The sequence below is a fragment of the Danio aesculapii genome, chromosome 7, assembly GCF_903798145.1.
Source record: "Danio aesculapii chromosome 7, fDanAes4.1, whole genome shotgun sequence".
Taxonomy (NCBI): Eukaryota; Metazoa; Chordata; class Actinopteri; order Cypriniformes; family Danionidae; genus Danio; species Danio aesculapii.
The window spans coordinates 27,667,418-27,685,590 of NC_079441.1; the positions used below are offsets into that span (position 1 = coordinate 27,667,418).

The following is an 18,173-nucleotide window of genomic DNA, read 5'->3' on the forward strand; positions in this document are numbered from 1 at the left end:
ATTGTGACGCACGACGGAGCGATTCCATTTATTTCCACAAGACTTCCACGAAAGCATCATACATTGTTGGACCTACGGTGTGAAGATGGACCAGAGTGGCTGCTCCAAATGTAAGTATATGAGCAAAGTATAAGTAATATGAGCAATTATTTATGAACCGTAATCATCACTGCATCTCTGTGTTGTAGCTGGATCTTGTAACTGCGGAGATAACTGCAAATGCACCAACTGCTCATGCGCACACGACAAGAAAAGTGAGCCGATTAACTACCGCTTTGTATCATTCAAAGAGAGTTATGCAGAATTAAGTCGGTTTTCCTCTTTTCGACCCGACAGGTTGCGGCAGTTGTCCGTCTGAGTGCAGTAAGGGCAAGAAGGACTGCGAGAGCGCGTGCAAGGACAAGGAGAAATCCTGCGCCACACACTGCTGCAAATGAAGACCCACAAATGCGCTGTGACACCACATGTGCTCCTTTAATATTAAAACCCATTCTGTCTAGTTTTCCCGCGGTTGTTTTCATTATTTATGAATGTGCTTTTTGAGCTGTAACACCATTTCTCATTCATGCGTGGCACTCAGGATGCGAATTATAGTGGCGATCGGGGGGGGGGGGGGGTCGACTTTTTTTTGTAATTTTTCAGTAAATCTAATTTATCTATTTAAATGACATCAGATTTATTAGTAAGACATTTAAGTTTTATTGTTTTGAGGGATATTTAATGTACTGACATACAGTAACCTCTGATTATTTAGGCTATATGTAAATACAAACTCCTATTTTACAAGAAAAGTGTCTCGTGACCACTTGATATCCATCGCTCTGGCTAGGTCTCCTGGTTTAGACTGTTCGATGATTCTTGCAAAGACTGATTGGCATTGATTATGCATGAATCCGTATGAACCATTAGTCAAATGTATATTTGTATTATCTTTTATTTTAGTTATTAATATTATTTAAAATGGCGAAGGGGTGGCGCAGTACATAGTGCTGTCGCCTCACAGCAAGAAGGTCGCTGGTTTGAGCCTCGGCTGGGTCAGTTGGTGTTTCTGTGTGGAGTTTGCATGTTCTTTCCTCCGGGTTGCAGATTGTTTCCTCCGGGTGCTCCGGTTTCCCCCACAGTCCAAAGACCTGTGCGATAGGTGAATTGGGTAAGCTAAATTGTGCGTAGTGTATGAATGTGTATGGATGTTTCCCAGAGATAGGTTGCAGCTGGAAAGGCATCTGCTGCGTAAAATGTTTGCTGGAAAAGTTGTCGGTTCATTCCGCTGTGGCGACCCCAGATTAATAAAGGGGCTAAGCTGAAAAGAAAATAAATGCACTATTTAAGATACATATTAGGGAAAACTGTTTCACTATTAAAGGACTGAGCCTATTAAAGGGGTCCATCCCCCAAACTCTCCTGTAATTTGCACCATGTTGGTACTTTTAAAACAGATTGAGATGACAAAATAATCTATAAGAACAGAGCTTGTTGAAAATCTCATAATACTAATTATATCTAATTCTTTCTTTTGCATGCATAAGACCTGAAGGTTTCAGAAGGGTTTGCATTGAACAAAGAACCTTTCAGTGAGCGCTTCTAAAGAACCATTATAATCTGAAAAACAACATTTTCCAAAATAAAGAGGCGTTTGTGGTACGAGCCACACCAAAGGTCCTAAGGTTTTTTATCTTATTTTTTGCAGTGATGTCGTTATACAAGAACTACTTTGTCCCCCTAAAAACTTTCAGTGGGCTATTATTAAAGGAATCATTTATTTCTTAGTGTTAAAATAAATTTAAAAAAATATATTTTTCCAGTATAATAAATCTGGAATTGAATGCTTCTTTGATGCTAAAATTTCTTCATGTACCAATCAAGAAAGGTTTATTTTTAAGAGTAAGCGTTTAACTGCCCCACCAAGAAAAAATGTTTGAGTTGCATTTCTTTACTCCTAATGTCGCTAGTTTAAAAATGCAATTTCTAAAATATCAGCCTCTATCAAAAGGTAGATATGTCGGGTTATGGTAAAAGTACCTGGAATCGTTACATATACAAAAAATCTGAAAATATGAAGTGTAAGACCAATTTATTTAAAAAACATCAAAAAACATGTTTGGTCGGCACTAATAGCCTAGTGGTTAGTGCGTTGACACAGCACTGAAGTGCTTGCGGCGACCTGAGTTCAATTCCTGGCTTGAGGTCCTTTGCCAATCTTTCCCCTATCTCTGCTCCTTACACTTTCCTGTCTATAAATCTCCACTGCCCTATCAATAAAGGTGGAAAACCCCTAAAAAATAATTATATATATATAATAACATTTTTGAATACTAAATCATCTTTATTTTTTGAAGTATGTCATAAAATATTTCACATTCTCATTTAACATGTTTTCTTGATTTTATTTATTTATTTTTTTTTACAATAAAACCAAAATCAAGTGTAGTCAGGGGCGGAATTAGTGATTTTGGGGCCCTAAGCAATTTCAGCCATGGGGCCCAAAAGTTTTAAAAAGCACCTTTTTTATTTAAATTTTATTATTATTATTATTATTTTGCTGTTCTTTTTTTTCAATCATTTAATCTCGTTTTCTAGATTTTCTCTTTATGCTAAATAATAATAACATGTAAAGCACCTTGTAAAACTTTTGAAATAATTTGTTTTCTTAAGTTCACAACTAAACATAATAAATAAACTGTTTTATTTTGAAAAATAAATCTTTACTGATTTGCCTGCTGGACTGGCCCATGATTGAAAGTGGGGCACACATTTGCGCAGATGTAATAATTATGTTCAAATTAAAAATTTTAGACCCTCACCATGAAAAATATGACAGAAAACAATGTTATATATAATTTATAGTATCATTTATACTTCTAGGTATTTATTTGGGGGCCCTCGGGTTTCCTGAGGCCCTAAGCGGCCGCTTACTGTGCTTATTGGTTAAATCCGCCCCTGAGTGTATTAGTGCAACAGGATTATGTTTGTTTGATTTTCTTGTAAACCAACAATGCTGTGTGTGTAAACTATTATTTAAAACAGTCATTCTTTTAATGACTTCAACAGCCATTATTTAAAACAGTCAAAACATGGTCAACCATGTAGAGCAGGTGATTAAATGGTTAATGGAATCATATCAGTAAAGAAACATTATTTTTAACTGTTTTTATTTGTTACAATTACAAGTAGTAAAAATGCATGTAAGGAGTGTGCATATGCTTTTATTTCAGATATGATGATCCTCTTGTGTGGCATCCATTTATGGAAAATCATCTCTTTCAGTGGCAACCAGTTACTGCTCACATCAAGTTCAGAGACAGTCACTCTTTTTAAAAAACTAAGGTTACAATAGGATGTCATTACAGTGACAGTAGATACAGTGAAGTTTTAGTGAAAAGTTCTAAGAACCATTGTTTGTCATAGTGTGAAGAGCAAAAAAAAACATACATTGAGAAATAGACTGTTGTTGTTAATTATAAAGGCTAGAGAGAAAAGATTTGATTGGGATGAGCTCAGATATTTTTAGTTCAGCCTGAAGAGTATTCCAGGATGAGAGGGGGGCATAACTAAAGGCTCACATCTCCATTTCAGTTCGAACCCGGGGAACAGTCAAATGATAAGACTCACTTGAACATAGGGCATACTGGCTTTTTGACTTGAAGAAGGGAACTTAGGTATAAAGGCATCAGATCCAGAAGAGCCTTGTAGACCAGAGTCATCTACCTTCTTACATTCAGAGAAGGCCACTTAGCTTTGGCACACAGTTCACAATGTATAACAATCTTAAACAATCTTTTGTGGGATGAAAGGTTTCCATAGATGTTAAAGTGTCTCCATGGAACCATCAATGCCAACAAAACTTTATTAAAAATCCAAAATCAAACAAAAGGAGCTCAAGAGTAGCTCAAATAATGTGTCGGAGCTCTTTTGGAAAGAGATTCATCAGGATAAACAGCAAAAGTCAGTCCAAGGCACTCGGAAAATGTGGAAAAAATATTAAAAAGCCTTTGTTGGCATGGTTATTCCCTAAAACTGTGTCTATGCGTTTCAGCAAATACTTGCCTTCATCAGGGTAACATAATAACCCACATAATACGCTATTAAGGCTATTACTTAATAATAGGTTATGTTATTATATAATAATAACATAAATAACCTTTATTTTTTAAAAGTTTGGACGTTTGCATACATCTGACATTCATTTAAATGCCCTCCAGAAGCCTGATGTGAGCGATGCTGCGGTAAACACTAAATAAATAAATAAATGAATAAACCATTTCCTCCATGTTCATTTAATTGCATCCTACTAGGGAAACATCCTTAAAACAGCTTTCAAGTTTTAGCAAAAGTAAACAAAGAAAAAAGACTTATACATTTTAGAAGAGGATTATGATAAGGAAACAAGACTGATTCTTATACTGTTTCTTTGTGCATTAACAGAATATTGCAGAGCGAAAAATAAACAATAAGTCTTTAGAGAATGAAATATACTTAATAATGCATACTGTAGTTGAAAAACAAAGCAAACAGAAACACATATACAATGTAAAAAAAACATGTAATTTTACAGTTTTTTTTCCGGCAGCTGGGGTGCTGGAAAAAAGTTAAATAATGGCTGTTAAATTACAGAAATTTACTGTAAAATAACAATCATTAAATTACAGAAATTTACTGTAAAATAACTGACATTAAATTACAGAAATATTCTTAAATTTTAGATTTCCGGTAAATTTCTGTAATTGAACCTCTGTTATTTTACAGTAAATTTCTGTAATTCAACCTTTGTTATTTTAAAGTAAATTTCTGTAATTTAACAGCCGTTTTTTTACTTTTTTTTCCCCAGCACCCCAGCTGCCGTTAATAATCTGTAAAATTACAGATTTTTTTTTTACAGTATACAGAAAAGAAAAAACGAAAAATACAAAGTCTGTACCTGTACCTCTGTGCCTTGCTTAAAGGGATTGTTCACCCCCAAAGAGAAAATGATCTCACCATTTATTGTGTGGTTTTAAACCTTTATAACTTTTTTTCTGTTGAACACAAAAGAATATATTTTTAAATGCTATAAAGAATGTTAAAAATAAATTATTATGGAAATCAATAAGTACCATTTAAAAACATATTCTTTGTGTTAAACTGAAGGAAAAAGGACTTTGAACAAGTAAGGGTGAGTACATAATGACAGAGGCTTCATTTTTGGGTGAACAACCCCTTGAACTAAGTTCTTATCATCTTTAGGCCTTTTTTGTATAGGGTCTTGGCTAAAATTAAGGAGGCTGCTGTTTTCAGAATTGGGCATTTGTCAATAAATCTTTCAATATATAAAGTAAAGAATTTGTACTCCAACATTTCCGGAGTAAAAGTTGGAAAGATGTATTTTTTTTATCGTATCCAAATACTATATCAGTCCAAATTTGCAAATGCTCAACAGTTTGACCATAGTACAAACCATGGCAGGAAATGGTGGTTTTATTGTAGTAAAATGTTGCAGGTCTGGCGTTACGTTGCTCAAATTCCTCCAATCTGGTTTAAGAGCGTCACATTTAGCCACGCCCCTGCTGCGTGACGAGCCAATGATTTTATCGCTCACACTTGTCACGCAGAAGACCCAGGCTGTCAAATGACTGACGTGTATGTATCAAATTTGTTTACAATTTGTGTAGTGGACGATTTTGTAGCTTGAGTCTCCACCAGTGTCTTTAGGAGTTTCTAAAGCAGAGAGCCTCGAACAGTGTTATTGCTGTCATCACAGCGGCCATCACACGCCTTTGTCTGCGGAAGTAGTTTTGTGCTGCTCCACTTAACAGGATAACGCGTTATTATTATTTCATAACAAGTAACGGAATATTATTGGAAGGTATGACGAATTCTTTATTACTCTAATAAATTATAGCCTGCTGCCATAAGGCTGCATGCGGCATATTTGCTGTGGACTGTACCGGGGTCAGTGACCGGGGCGCATGCCGGTCAGTATGTTCGGATTCGGACGCCTCTCCGCCGAGGGCAAAGTCGGAATCGCATCGGGGGTCGTGTTTTTCTCTATGCTAATATCCAGAACGTTAATCTCGGAGCGGGTGGACAAAGGCACGCGCGCGTTGCTGTTCCGCGTCCAGTTTCTGCTGTTCATCAACTCGCTGCTGCTGCTGGGCTCGCTGTACCTCTGGAAGCGCGTGGTGAAGCGGCTGTGCGGAGCCCGAGCTGCGCCTTCCGTCCCGCAGAGATGCTGGAGGGTTATAGTCCTGCTGTTCCTCACGCTCGTGCACGGCAGCTACCTGTGCATGTTTTTCCTCGTAGATACCGAGCCACACTGGCTCTCGCTGCTGAGTTTCTCCTGTTTGGGTGTTTATGTCATCCTGCTGTTCTTCCTATTTGTTTTTGGCTGCCTAAATCGCCTTGGCAAGCTGCTGTCCCGCAGCAGAAGTGCGGAGGATGCGGTCGCGAGCGGATCATCCAGACAGACTGTGCTGGCTTTGATAATAACTGCAGTGCTGGCAGTGTATGGGCTGGTAAATGCAGCTCAGCCTCCTAGAGTAGTTGATGTGGAGATCCCAGTAGAGAAACTCCCCGAGTCCCTGAACGGGCTCAGGTTGGTGCTCCTGTCCGATATTCATCTGGGACCTACAGTGGGCCGCTCCAAACTGCAGCGCATTGTGACTATGGTGAATGAGCTCAACCCAGGTAATCATCTCCTTATAGGCTGAAGTATCAGTGTTGTGTTTTAATGTGTTAAAGGGATAACATTTTGTCATCGTTTACTCAACCTCATGTCAATCCTCAAAGCCATACTTTCTCATGAGAAATATATTTTAATATAAATCTATGTTGAAGAATGTTTTTATCTTGAAGGTGCAAGTGGTTATTGTCTTCAGAAACTATTTCTGGTATGATGGTTGAAAGTCTCCTCACATCCTGATAGCAATTAGGTGTTCCAAATGTAATTAAATGTATTTTTAATATTCTGTGGAAGGCGTAGTACAATGTTCCGATTTTATGCTGCTTAAAAGGGATGCTGTAACATTTAGGTGAGATATGTAATGTGTGTGACAGATCAAAGATGAGGCAGGAATCAGTTCTAAGTTTACTCAGTGGATTAAACAAAAGTTATGACAATAATAAAGGGAAAAAAGAAATATGCATTCATTTTCTTTTGAGCTTAGTCCTTTTATCAATCCGCCACAGTGGAATGAACCGCCAACTTATCCAGCATATTTTTTAAGCAGCGGATGCCCATCCACCTGCAACCCATCACTTGGAAACATCCACACACAATTTAGTTTTACCTGATTCACCTATACCACATGTTTTTGGACTTGAGGGGAAAACCGGAGCACCTGTAGGAAACCTACATAAACACGGGAGAACATTCAAAACTCCACACAGAAATGCTAACTGACTCAGCCGGGCCTCGAACCAGCGACCTTCTTGCTGTGAGGCGATTGTGCTACCCACTGCGCCACCGTGCTGCCTGAAAAAAAGGAATAAACATTTACAAGATTCTTTAGAAACGAAAACAATGAGTGTAGGCCAAATCAAAGGAATTAACACAACAAAAACAATCCTTAAATCTAACGTCTAAACTAGGTGACAAAAAAAGTAAATTATGAAAATGAATCCCAATATCTTCAGTGCACACGACACCCAATCTAAGCTAATTATTCTACAAAACTCAAAATTACACAAGTGGCAAAACACTCAAGCTAATCTAACAAAAACAAGCTAAACTAAAGCAACTTAACAATATCATATTGCTCAATGTAGTATCATACAACAACTATCAAAGCAGTTACTTAAAGCCAACAAAGTTCACCAAGCAAACTCAAATTACATCAGAAAAACTGAAGTTATAAATCGCCACTAAGCATGACAAACACAGACGTGTGGAGCAAAAAGGTACGCCAAGGCAGAGCGCACACTACACACTGATCTGGCAGAGCTTTAAATACTTGCAGCTCATCCGGTGTTTGGTGGAACTGGCACTGTCAACTCGGTGATGGACAGTTAACTGAACCAATAAACAACCTAAGAGTGCAGTGAGAACAGAGAGAGGAGGGTGAGAAAAGCAAATACACATAAAACTAACGTAGAACATAACAGACAAGTTTGTCCAATCAAAACGTGCGGTCCAAATGGTATGACAGGCTGACCTACCTGCCAGTCAAAATATGTAATTGCATACCTCTATGGTGTCTAGATGCACGTGGGTGGTGGGATGTAGAGATGCAGGGTGGGATGTTGGCTTTCAGTGCTATCAGGCTAACGTAAGCATTTTTCAAGATCTCCTAATGTTCCTTTAAGTTTTTTTTATTGTCATGTAATGTAATGTGTGTATTTATATAGCCAATTTATTGTGTATGGCCATACACCCAAAGCACTTCACAATCATGAGGGGGGTCTCTCCACACCACCACCAGTGTGCAGCATCCACTTGGATGATGTGACTGCAGCCTCAAGAGAATGACCTCAACTCTTTATGAGAAGTGCCATGCCATTTTTAATGACCACAGAGAGTCAGGGCCTCGGACATCTCATCCAAAAAGACAGCACTCACTGACAGTATAGTGTCCCCTTCACTTTACTGGGGCATTAGGACTCACACAGACCACAGGTTGAGTGCCCCCTGCTGGCCTCACTAACACCACTACCAACAGCAACCCAGTTTTCCCATGTGTGGTCTCCCATCCAGGTACTGACCAGGCTCAGCCCTGCTTACTTTCAGCGAGTAACCGGCTCTCAGGCTGCAGGTTGATATGGCTGTGGCATTTATTTCTCAAAAGTCAAAGGAAACCAGAACTATTTGGACCAGTATTCTTCTTCATATTTTTCTTTTCTATCATAAAAAGTTAGTTATACAGGTTTGGAATGACAGAAGGGGTGCGCAAATGATGACTTTTTTATATAGGATGAACTATTTGAACATGTACCTGACGTTGAATGTAACTCTGTTGCTATAGATGTGGTGGTGATTGTCGGTGATCTGACTGACTCTCAGGTGTCTCGGTTGAGGAGCGCTGCAGAACCACTGGGACAGATGAAGCCTCGACTGGGCTCCTATTTTGCTACAGGTCAGTCTTAATGTCCCCCTGAAATCAAAATCCAAGATTTTTTGGGGTGTTGGTATCAATATGTTAGTTTTAAAGAGCCCCTGTTATGCATTATAAAAGGTCATATTTTGGTTTTGGGGGTCTCCAACAACAGGCTGCTATGTAATCAAGGTCACTTTCATTGTCTTATAATGTGCATTTATTTTTACCTAATTATCTCAATGACTCCCATATGATTCGTTCAATGACTCAGTTGTTTCCAAACCCCTCCTTAGTGCGATGCTAATATGCGCTGATTGGTCCGATGACCCAATCTATTGCGATTGGTGCAGAGTATATGTGCGAGCCCAATGCAGGAGTGCATTAAAGCACTACAGTTATAAACACCAGCATATTGCTCTGTTCTTAACCATCACACACATTCAGTATTAATCCACACAGTGGCAGAAGCTGAACTATTTTGAAACTTGATCACCGCACGTGTGTAGGAACAGCTGATGGTGGCCATAGCAACGACAAACGGCAGTAGATCGCGAGCTCACAAATGCATTTAAATCTGTAAATAAAGTGGCATGCGGCACATTTTCAACATGGTTTTAGACACGATATGAGAATATAAAGAGTAAACCAGATACAGTACAAGCCGTTACAAGTAACAAAACACAATTAAATGCACAATTTGCAAGCTAGAGAAAACAAGGAGGCAACCATTTTAATCGCACTTAGTTGCACTTGTGAAATGGAGGAAGAAACTGATCCATGAATCGTGTACTCTATAGATCCTGTCAAGCTCTGACAAAGTCCCACACATCAATAGTCTTTTCTGATCCTTCCTTTAATAAACAGCTGATGAATCCCCCATTGTAAGCGTGTAGATTGCTGAAGCACTCATTTAGAAAAATGACGGGAACACAACACAACATTTACATTTACATTTAGTCATTTAGCAGACGCTTTTATCCAAAGCGACTTACAAATGAGGACAAGGAAGCAATTTACACAACTATAAGAGCAGCAGTGAACAAGCGCTATAGACAAGTTTCAGGTGTGTAAAAGTCTAAGAAGCAAAACATTAGTAGAATTTTTTTTTTTTTTTTTTTTTTTTAGAAAGAGAGAGAGAGAGAGAGAGAAAGAGGGCACAGTTAGTGGTATAGCCAGAGAGGCAATTGCAGATTAGGAGGAAAAGTGGAGACTAAACAGTTGCGTTTTTAGTCGTTTCTTGAAGACAGCAAGTGACTCGGCTGTTCTGATGTAGTTAGGGAGTTCATTCCACCAACTGGGCAGATTGAATGTGAGAGTTCGGGAAAGTGATTTCTTCCCTCTTTGGGATGGAACAACGAGGCGACGTTCATTCACAGAACGCAAGTTTCTGGAGGGCACATATATCTGCAGAAGTGAGAGCAGATACGAAGGAGCACAGCTAGAGGTCACTTTGTAAGCAAACATCAGAGCTTTGAATTTGATGCGGGCAGCAACTGGAAGCCAGTGCAAACGGGTGAGTAGCGGAGTGACATGTGCTCTTCTAGCGGAGTGACATGTGACACAAGGCTGGGGCTATAATGCTGAGGTTTTTTTTGCAAAAATAAACTTCAACCACTGACTCTTCACAGCCTCACCTTTGGGTAGGGACAATAACACTAGCTTTCCCTCACACTTCAGAGCACAACGTCTTTGCGACATGATTCTACTGGGATCTGCTACAGTGTTTGTCTTCCTCTTTTTCTTTCTACAGTGTTTGTGGGCGGGGCCGGGGGGTTAAATTTTCCTGGGTCAGCGTATGCAACAAATGGGCGGGGCTTGAGTTCCATATCAACGTCACACCGACACGGCTAAAGATTCGTTACCCTGAGTCGACTCTTTTATAGATGAATCAATAGCTTTAAACATGGTGCACTTTCAGATGTAAGCTGGATATTTCACCTCACTTAGAGCTGTTACACACTGCATGGAAGGTCATTTATTATATTCATTCATTCATTCATTTTCCTTCGTCCATTGGTAAATGATTTTCATGACATCACCATCAGTGGCGCAAGCTGCATGGCCTCCCACAAAAGTGAAGGCAGGGTCTATTCCAGGTTTAATGGTGTTGAAATTCTATTGTTTGCAAAAAACCTACTATCTGAAACCCCCCCCCCCCCCCCCCCAAAAAAAAATATTAATTCATTAAAAACAAAGAAAAATGAAAACAGACTTGGCTCATATTGATGAAATTAAGACATAATTCAAAACAATAATATTTCACTCTTATTAAACAAAACATTGTCCCTTTCACCTGAGGGAAACCCACGCGAACATGGGGAGAACATGCAAACTTCACACAGAAATGCCAACTGACCCAGCCGAGGCTTGAACCAGCTACCTTCTTGTTGTGAGGTGACAGTGCAACCCACTGCGCCACCACTATATATTTAATTCTGGTAATATTAATGTTAATCAAGTTTAGACACGTCTGATGATGAAAATGACATCATATTATTGCAGATGGCCAAAGTGTAGCTGTATGAAATAAAAAAATGTCATGTCTCTCAGGCAATCATGACTACTACACTGCTGATGTTGAAGGATGGTTTGAGCTCTTGCACACATTGGGGATCGAGGCTCTTCACAACAGCCATGCAAAAGTGTTCCGCCCTGAACGGACTGAAGACTGGATTTGCCTTGCTGGTATCGATGACCTCGAGGCCCGCATGCTACGGTCAGTCCATAGTGATGTCATCAGCAGGCTTATTTGAATACATACAAATCTGGTGCGTGTTGTGTACCTTACACTGGGCTTACGTTAGTGGTGCTGCTTTGCTTAAAGATACCCAGGCCATGGCATGGATGTTGAGAAAGCTCTTAACGGCTGTAGTGCAGAGAGCCCTATTATTCTTCTTGCACATCAGCCTCATGCTGCCAAACAGGCTCTTCAGCAGCGGCCAGACATCAGCCTGGTGCTCTCAGGTAAGTAAACATCAATTCAAATATTGTGGTGTTTCAGATGCTTTTGCTTTTTTTGTTAAGTTAAAAAATATTAAAAGTGTATTGCTGAAGCATTAGGCTGTGTTCACACTTATAGTTCATTTCCATTGATTACTTTGGTCTGGAGTTAAAATAAAACGTTTCATCCTTGTTTGTAAAGCATTGACAGTGTCATTTTAAACTTAGAGAACTTAAGATGAAGTACTTAATTTTTTTTCTTTTTTTTGTGGCTGCATCTTGTGACATCATCTTTTAATTGTTCATTTACACTTACCGGCCACTTTATTAGGTACAGCCTACTTGTACCAGGTTGCACCCACTTTTGCCTTCAGAACTGCCTTAATACTTAGTGGCATAGATTCAACAAGGTACTGGAAATATTTTGCTCCATATTGACATATTGATAGCATCACACAGTTGCTGCAGATTTGTCGGCTGCACATCCATGATCCAATCTCTCGTTCCCTCACATCCCAAAGGTGTTCTATTGGATTGAGCTCTGGTGACTGTGCACTATGTACAGTGAACTCATTATTATGTTCAAGAAACCGGTCAGAGATGATTCGCGCTTTATGACATGGTGTGTTATCCTGCTGGAAGTAGCCATCAGAAGATGGGTACACTGTGGTCATAAAGGGATGGACATGGTCAGCAACAATACTCAGGTTGGCTGTGGTGTTGACACGATGCTAAATTGGCACTAAAGGGCCCAAAGTGTGTTGTTGTTGCCAAATTTTGACTTTACAATTCGAATGTCACTGCAGAAATCGAGACTCGTCAGACCAGGCAACGTTTTTCCAATCTTCTATTGTCTAATTTTGCTGAGCCTGTGCAAATTGTAGCCTCAGTTTCCTGTTCTTAGCTGACAGGAGTGGCACCCGGTGTGGTCTTCTGCTGCTGTAGCCCATCCGCCTCAAGGTTGGACGTGTGCATTCAGAGATGCTCTTCTGCATACCTCAGTTGTAACGGGTGTTTATTTGAGTCACTGTTGCCTTTCTATCAGCTTGAGCCAGTCTGGCCATTCTCCTCTGACCTCTGGCATCAACAAGGCATTTGCGCCCACAGAACTGCAGATCGCTGGATATTTTCTCTTTTTTGAACCATTCTCTGTAAACCCTAAAGATGGTTGTGCGTGAAAATCCCAGTAGATCAGCAGTTTCTGAAATACTCAAGAGCAGCCCGTACAACACCAACAACCACGTCATGTTCAAAGTCACTTAAATCACCTTTCTTACCCATTCTGATGCTCAGTTTGAACTGCAGCAGATCGTCTTGACCATGTCTACATGCCTAAATGCATTGAGCTGCTGTCATGTGACTGGCAGATTAGAAATTTGCATTAATGAGCAGTTGGACAGGTGTACCTAATAATGTGGCCGTGAGCGTAGATGTCTCTGGTCCACTTTGTCTGCAGTTTATTTGAAAGTGCACTGAAACCCACTGGAACTACCCGAATACTACATAACTACTAGAATGGCCATAGCAATTATTCTGAGCGTTTATAAAAGACTCATAAGAGTTTTTTTGTTGTTTTTGTTGTGTCATTGTGATATTTGAAGCTTTTACTTAGATTTTAGAATTAAACTTTGAACGCCTATCGTCATTATATGAAGTCAGTACCCTGAAAATACAGTCTTTTTGGTAATATATAGCCTGTAATTGTGTACGGGTTACTAGACTGTCCTGGAAGGTGCACATTTTATTTTGTCTAGCAAGTGGGAGAGCAAATACATTTTTTACTGCAGTAAAAAAGATAGTTTAAAAGACATGTTTTAGAAAAGTTATGTTTTTTCTATCAGAAAGGTATGCAGAAAGATGCTAGGCAACAGAGGCACACACATTCAAAGGCACAGAAGAAAGGTAAAGTCTAGAGAGGATACTCGACCGGCTGGAAGTGCGATATGCACAACAATATAGCAGCATTTTTTATGACACTGTATAACAATAGTGAATATTTTACAGTACTGTGACGGTTGGGTTTAGGGTTAGAGTAGGGGTAGATGTTAAAAAATACAATTTATTGGGTAATTAAATAAATAACATAAATAATACTCTGTACAACTACTGTTTTTACGTTACTGTGATGGTTGGGTTTAGGGTTGGGGTAGACGTTAATAAAATACAATAATTAATGATAATCATTCTCGTTAACTTCCGGCCGCAACCATATCTGATCTAGCAACAACCCAGGAAAAAGTAGCGGATGCAGAAATGCAGGTTGTTGCTAGAAGGGATACAGCTGCGGTCAAAAATGAACGAGAATTGTTTATATTGTTTATATAAATTATAATTACCCATTAATTGTATTTACTGTCTACCCTCACCCCAACACTAAACCCAATCCTTAGAGTAATGTAAAAATATTCATTATTGTTGTACAGTGTCACTGAAATTATGCTGTATTGATGTGAGTATCTGCAGCTCTATCCCATCTAGACTTTACCAGAAATTAATGTAGTTCATTTGTCCATTTCAAGATATACATACTCATCATCGCTCCTTTGTGTTTTGTCATTTTAATAAAATGATAATGGTAGAAGAAATTAGTCAGAGTACTATAATAATATGGGTTTTATTTTAAGCTAATAAACTGCTACATTTAAAAATGGTCTAAATGACTGCAGTGCATCGGTAGTTCTAGTTTTCTAGTGTTTTTCTAGTTCTATGTTTGGTGGGCAATGGACACCAGGGTTTGGATGGCAACAGTCACAAACGATCCACACTAACAGAGCAATTATGCCACAGGTTTTTCAAATGTATTTATTTTTTATTAGGTTCATCTTAGGTCAGACAATAAAATATACATAATAATGATACACGTAGATATACGCACTGATACAATTCACCAAACAAGAAATGATCAGGAAAACATAATTATACACTAAATAAGTATATAAATAAATGGTAAAATACCACATATATACACAAATATATACAAACATAAGATAACAAAAATAATAATAATAAAAAACAAAAGAATAAATAAATAATACAAAGAAAAGGAGAGAAAAAAGGCTATTAAGATATATGTGTCTTAAATTTTTTTAGAAAAGCGCTCCAGACTTTCTGAAAATGTTCTGGCTTTTGTTTTATTGCGAACTGAATTTTTTCCAATTGAAGAGCATGTATGAAATCAAAAACCCATTACCAATAAGAAAGGGAGTCTGCTGACTTCTAATTCATAAGAATAAGTCATCTAGCCAGTAAGATGCAAAAGCTACACAATCGGCCTGTAATGACTTTAATTCAACATATTCTGGCAGGATTCCACAGGTTGTTTTTTTAATCGCCAAGTGTGTTCACACCCTAAATCTACTGAATGCAGTTTTGTCTTTTGTGTAGGTCACACACATGCTGGTCAGCTGTTCCCCCTCACCATCCTGGCATTCCTAATGAATCCATTTTTCTGCGGACTCTACCGTGTCTCTGAACACACTATGGTCTACGTGACCCCTGGCACCGGTTATTATGGCATTCCAATGAGAATAGCAAGCCGTTCAGAAATTACAAACATTGTACTGAAACAGGCATGAGAACCCCCACACTGTGCCGTGCAGGAATCAGACACACATTCTCATTCGTATGTTCATTACCCCTGCATGCTGCCACACAAACAAGCACTCATGTATTACATAGTAATGTATGCATAATTATTTGACTTGTCGGTCTCATACACTACTATCTGCTCAGGTTTGCACTATGATTTGCTTGAGCACAATATCATAACATGTCTTGTCTCTTTTATTACACATAGAATGTGTGTAAACGGCTTTAAAATAGTTTTAATTGTTAACGTGTTATTTAAAAGCCCAATTCATTCACTGCACAGACAGCCAGCAACAGACAATTTGATCGGTTTGGCCAGATTAGTTTGTTTCCCCTGTTGCTGTCTGTCGGAGCTAGGCATGGGACGATTCAAGGTTTACCGCGGTTGGAAAAGTCAAGGTAGTAAAACCACAAAAAATATGATATACCATATGTAAAGTGTTTTTAAGTGTTTTTCCCCCATGTCTTGTAAAGAAATTATGTTTTTAAAACTAATGAAGACAGCAGAAGTCAATGATTCATTTGAATTATGTAGCCTGACATGTTTACTGCTCCAAAATATTAGAAATGTTTCCTAAAATGAAATATATTGTGTTCAATGGGGTAAAGGGTATTGTTTTTACCCAGACATTTTAAAAGAATTATTTTAGAGCACTAGTCACAATACTGTGAAACTTATACCGGCCCATGCCTAGTAGGAGCCAGTTGAACATGCTGAATTGTTGGTCTGGTCATGTAATGTCTGAGAAGTGACGTGCTGTAATCTGTTCATCTTGTGCATTTCTCGGCACTGTGTGAATTGGGTTTTATAATAAGTGTGGTATTGTAATTTGTTTGCCAAAATATTCAGAAATTCAAGCACTTTAAAATGAGAATATTACAATTCCAAAAGTGCCAGTTCTTTTTAATTAATTTATATGTATTTGTACTGTTTTAGCCAGGCCCTTTTCATCGGCTTTAATTGCAGATCATAACAATCAAACTTCAGAATTCAGGGCACTGTTTCGACTAGTGAGTCAATCAGGGATTTCATCAAACATCTGTTTGTAACAAACTTTTATCCAGTCAGAATTAAAATGCCTTCTTATTGTCAACTGTGTTTCTCTTATATATTTGCGATCATTCTTAAAGGTCCTGTGAAGTGTGCATTTTTTTTTTTTTTTTGGTGTGTAAAGGAATTTCAACTGAAATATGAAGACAAGGTGGGAAATAGAGTAGCTCCTCCCCTTTTAAAAAACTCTGAAAATGGTTGAGCTCAAACATAGAAATCCGCTTGTTAAGTGTGATGTCACGTGAAGTGGCTTCTGGGTCCAAGCATTCTTCCAAACTGCACAGGGAGACTTAGCAAATGGTAATAATAAACATTTACAAAGCGCTGTAATACTTTCAAAAATCATGATCGCTATATATATATATATATATATATATATATATATATATATATATATATATAAATATATATATATATATATCCATGCCTAATATCCGGTGGCGAGAAATGTATAAATTTTTGATAAATTGTTAAAGTATTGATGTCTGTGATGAGTCCAGAGACTGTTGTTTACACTGATTTAATATAAAACTCACTTTAATGTGTGATAGGACTAAAAAGTGGTCATAAACGAATATTTTCTCAATTCAGTTGAGTATTGGCTTGGACCCGGAAACAGTATTTCATGTGTCACGACTTAACAAGTGGATACAAGAGAGCGTTTGAGTGGTCAGAAGATTTGATGAGAAACTGGAGTATGACTGAGGTGGTCAAAAAAATGTTTGTTCGTTTAGGTTGAAGTTTTTGAGTTTGGATTTTTTTCTATATGCAAAATGTGTCCCTGTTTTGGAGCACACTAGTGTCTAGATATCATTAAAACTAACATCTAAAAAATCCTTTTTAAAAATTTTTATTACGGTTTCATTTCAGTACTTTAAACAGGGTTCCTACACTTGGCCTGTTTTAGCAACTCTTAAATTAGCACAATCAAAACATTTCTCCACTAAATTTATTAAAAATTCTTTAGCTGTGAACAATGTCTTATAGTGTTTAACATGAATTTATAAAACTAGACATAAAATAACTGCAGTGAAAATACAAATAGGCCCTGAAAATGTATTACAAAATGCAGAATAGATAACAGAGATCAAAATACTTCATTATGTTTCATTACCAACAGACAGCTCGCTAAAATAACGATCTTAGAGTCTGACCAAAGAAATTTAAATTTCAAACCATCTGAATGATTTATCAACCAGCAAAGCACAAACAAAACGGTATCCTTTTTGTGTACTGAGAGCTCGAATTTTCATTTCAATATTTCATTTTTAATATTCTACTGAAGGAAAAAGCTGTATACACCAACCACGTTCATGGAGGACCACCAGTTCTGCACATTTTCCACGTCTCTTCAACACACCTGATTCAGATCAGCTCATTAGCAGAGACTGAAGGATCTGCATTAGGTGTGACAGAAAAAGGAGACATCCAAAACCTGCAGTGTTGGTGGTCCTCCAGGAACGTGGTTGAGCACCACTGATCTACACCATGGATGGCCTTTAGTGCACGACAGGAAATTTTCGTTTTAGGGTAAACAAACTGGATATAAAATCAGCAACACATCTGAAATAAACAAATACAAGATCATA

General features: G+C 38.2%; 2 protein-coding genes across 2 annotated transcripts; both read left to right on the forward strand.

Moving 5' to 3' along the window:
- Positions 1 to 502, forward strand: mtbl (metallothionein-B-like). Its single transcript, XM_056462828.1, has 3 exons — positions 1 to 110; positions 189 to 254; positions 337 to 502. The coding sequence occupies exons 1-3, from the start codon at positions 86 to 88 to the stop codon at positions 435 to 437; spliced, it is 192 nt and encodes a 63-aa protein (XP_056318803.1). The 5' UTR covers positions 1 to 85; the 3' UTR covers positions 438 to 502.
- A 5,037-nt stretch (positions 503 to 5,539) lies between these two features.
- Positions 5,540 to 16,627, forward strand: tmppe (transmembrane protein with metallophosphoesterase domain). The gene is made up of 5 exons (XM_056461507.1): positions 5,540 to 6,660; positions 8,934 to 9,044; positions 11,556 to 11,721; positions 11,830 to 11,969; positions 15,330 to 16,627. The coding sequence occupies exons 1-5, from the start codon at positions 5,943 to 5,945 to the stop codon at positions 15,518 to 15,520; spliced, it is 1,326 nt and encodes a 441-aa protein (XP_056317482.1). The 5' UTR covers positions 5,540 to 5,942; the 3' UTR covers positions 15,521 to 16,627.
- Positions 16,628 to 18,173: the final 1,546 nt, after the last annotated feature.

What these genes read in the sequence shown, in the direction of transcription:
- mtbl (XM_056462828.1), top strand. Translation starts at nt 86, where the DNA reads ATGGACCAGAGTGGCTGCTCCAAAT. An exon ending in CCAGAGTGGCTGCTCCAAAT is followed by an intron (nt 111 to 188) that starts GTAAGTATATGA and finishes TCTGTGTTGTAG; the next exon opens with CTGGATCTTGTAACTGCGGA. An exon ending in ATGCGCACACGACAAGAAAA is followed by an intron (nt 255 to 336) that starts GTGAGCCGATTA and finishes TCGACCCGACAG; the next exon opens with GTTGCGGCAGTTGTCCGTCT.
- tmppe (XM_056461507.1), top strand. Translation starts at nt 5,943, where the DNA reads ATGCCGGTCAGTATGTTCGGATTCGGACGCCTCTCCGCCGAGGGCAAA. An exon ending in GGGCTCCTATTTTGCTACAG is followed by an intron (nt 9,045 to 11,555) that starts GTCAGTCTTAAT and finishes CATGTCTCTCAG; the next exon opens with GCAATCATGACTACTACACT. An exon ending in CTCGAGGCCCGCATGCTACG is followed by an intron (nt 11,722 to 11,829) that starts GTCAGTCCATAG and finishes CTTTGCTTAAAG; the next exon opens with ATACCCAGGCCATGGCATGG.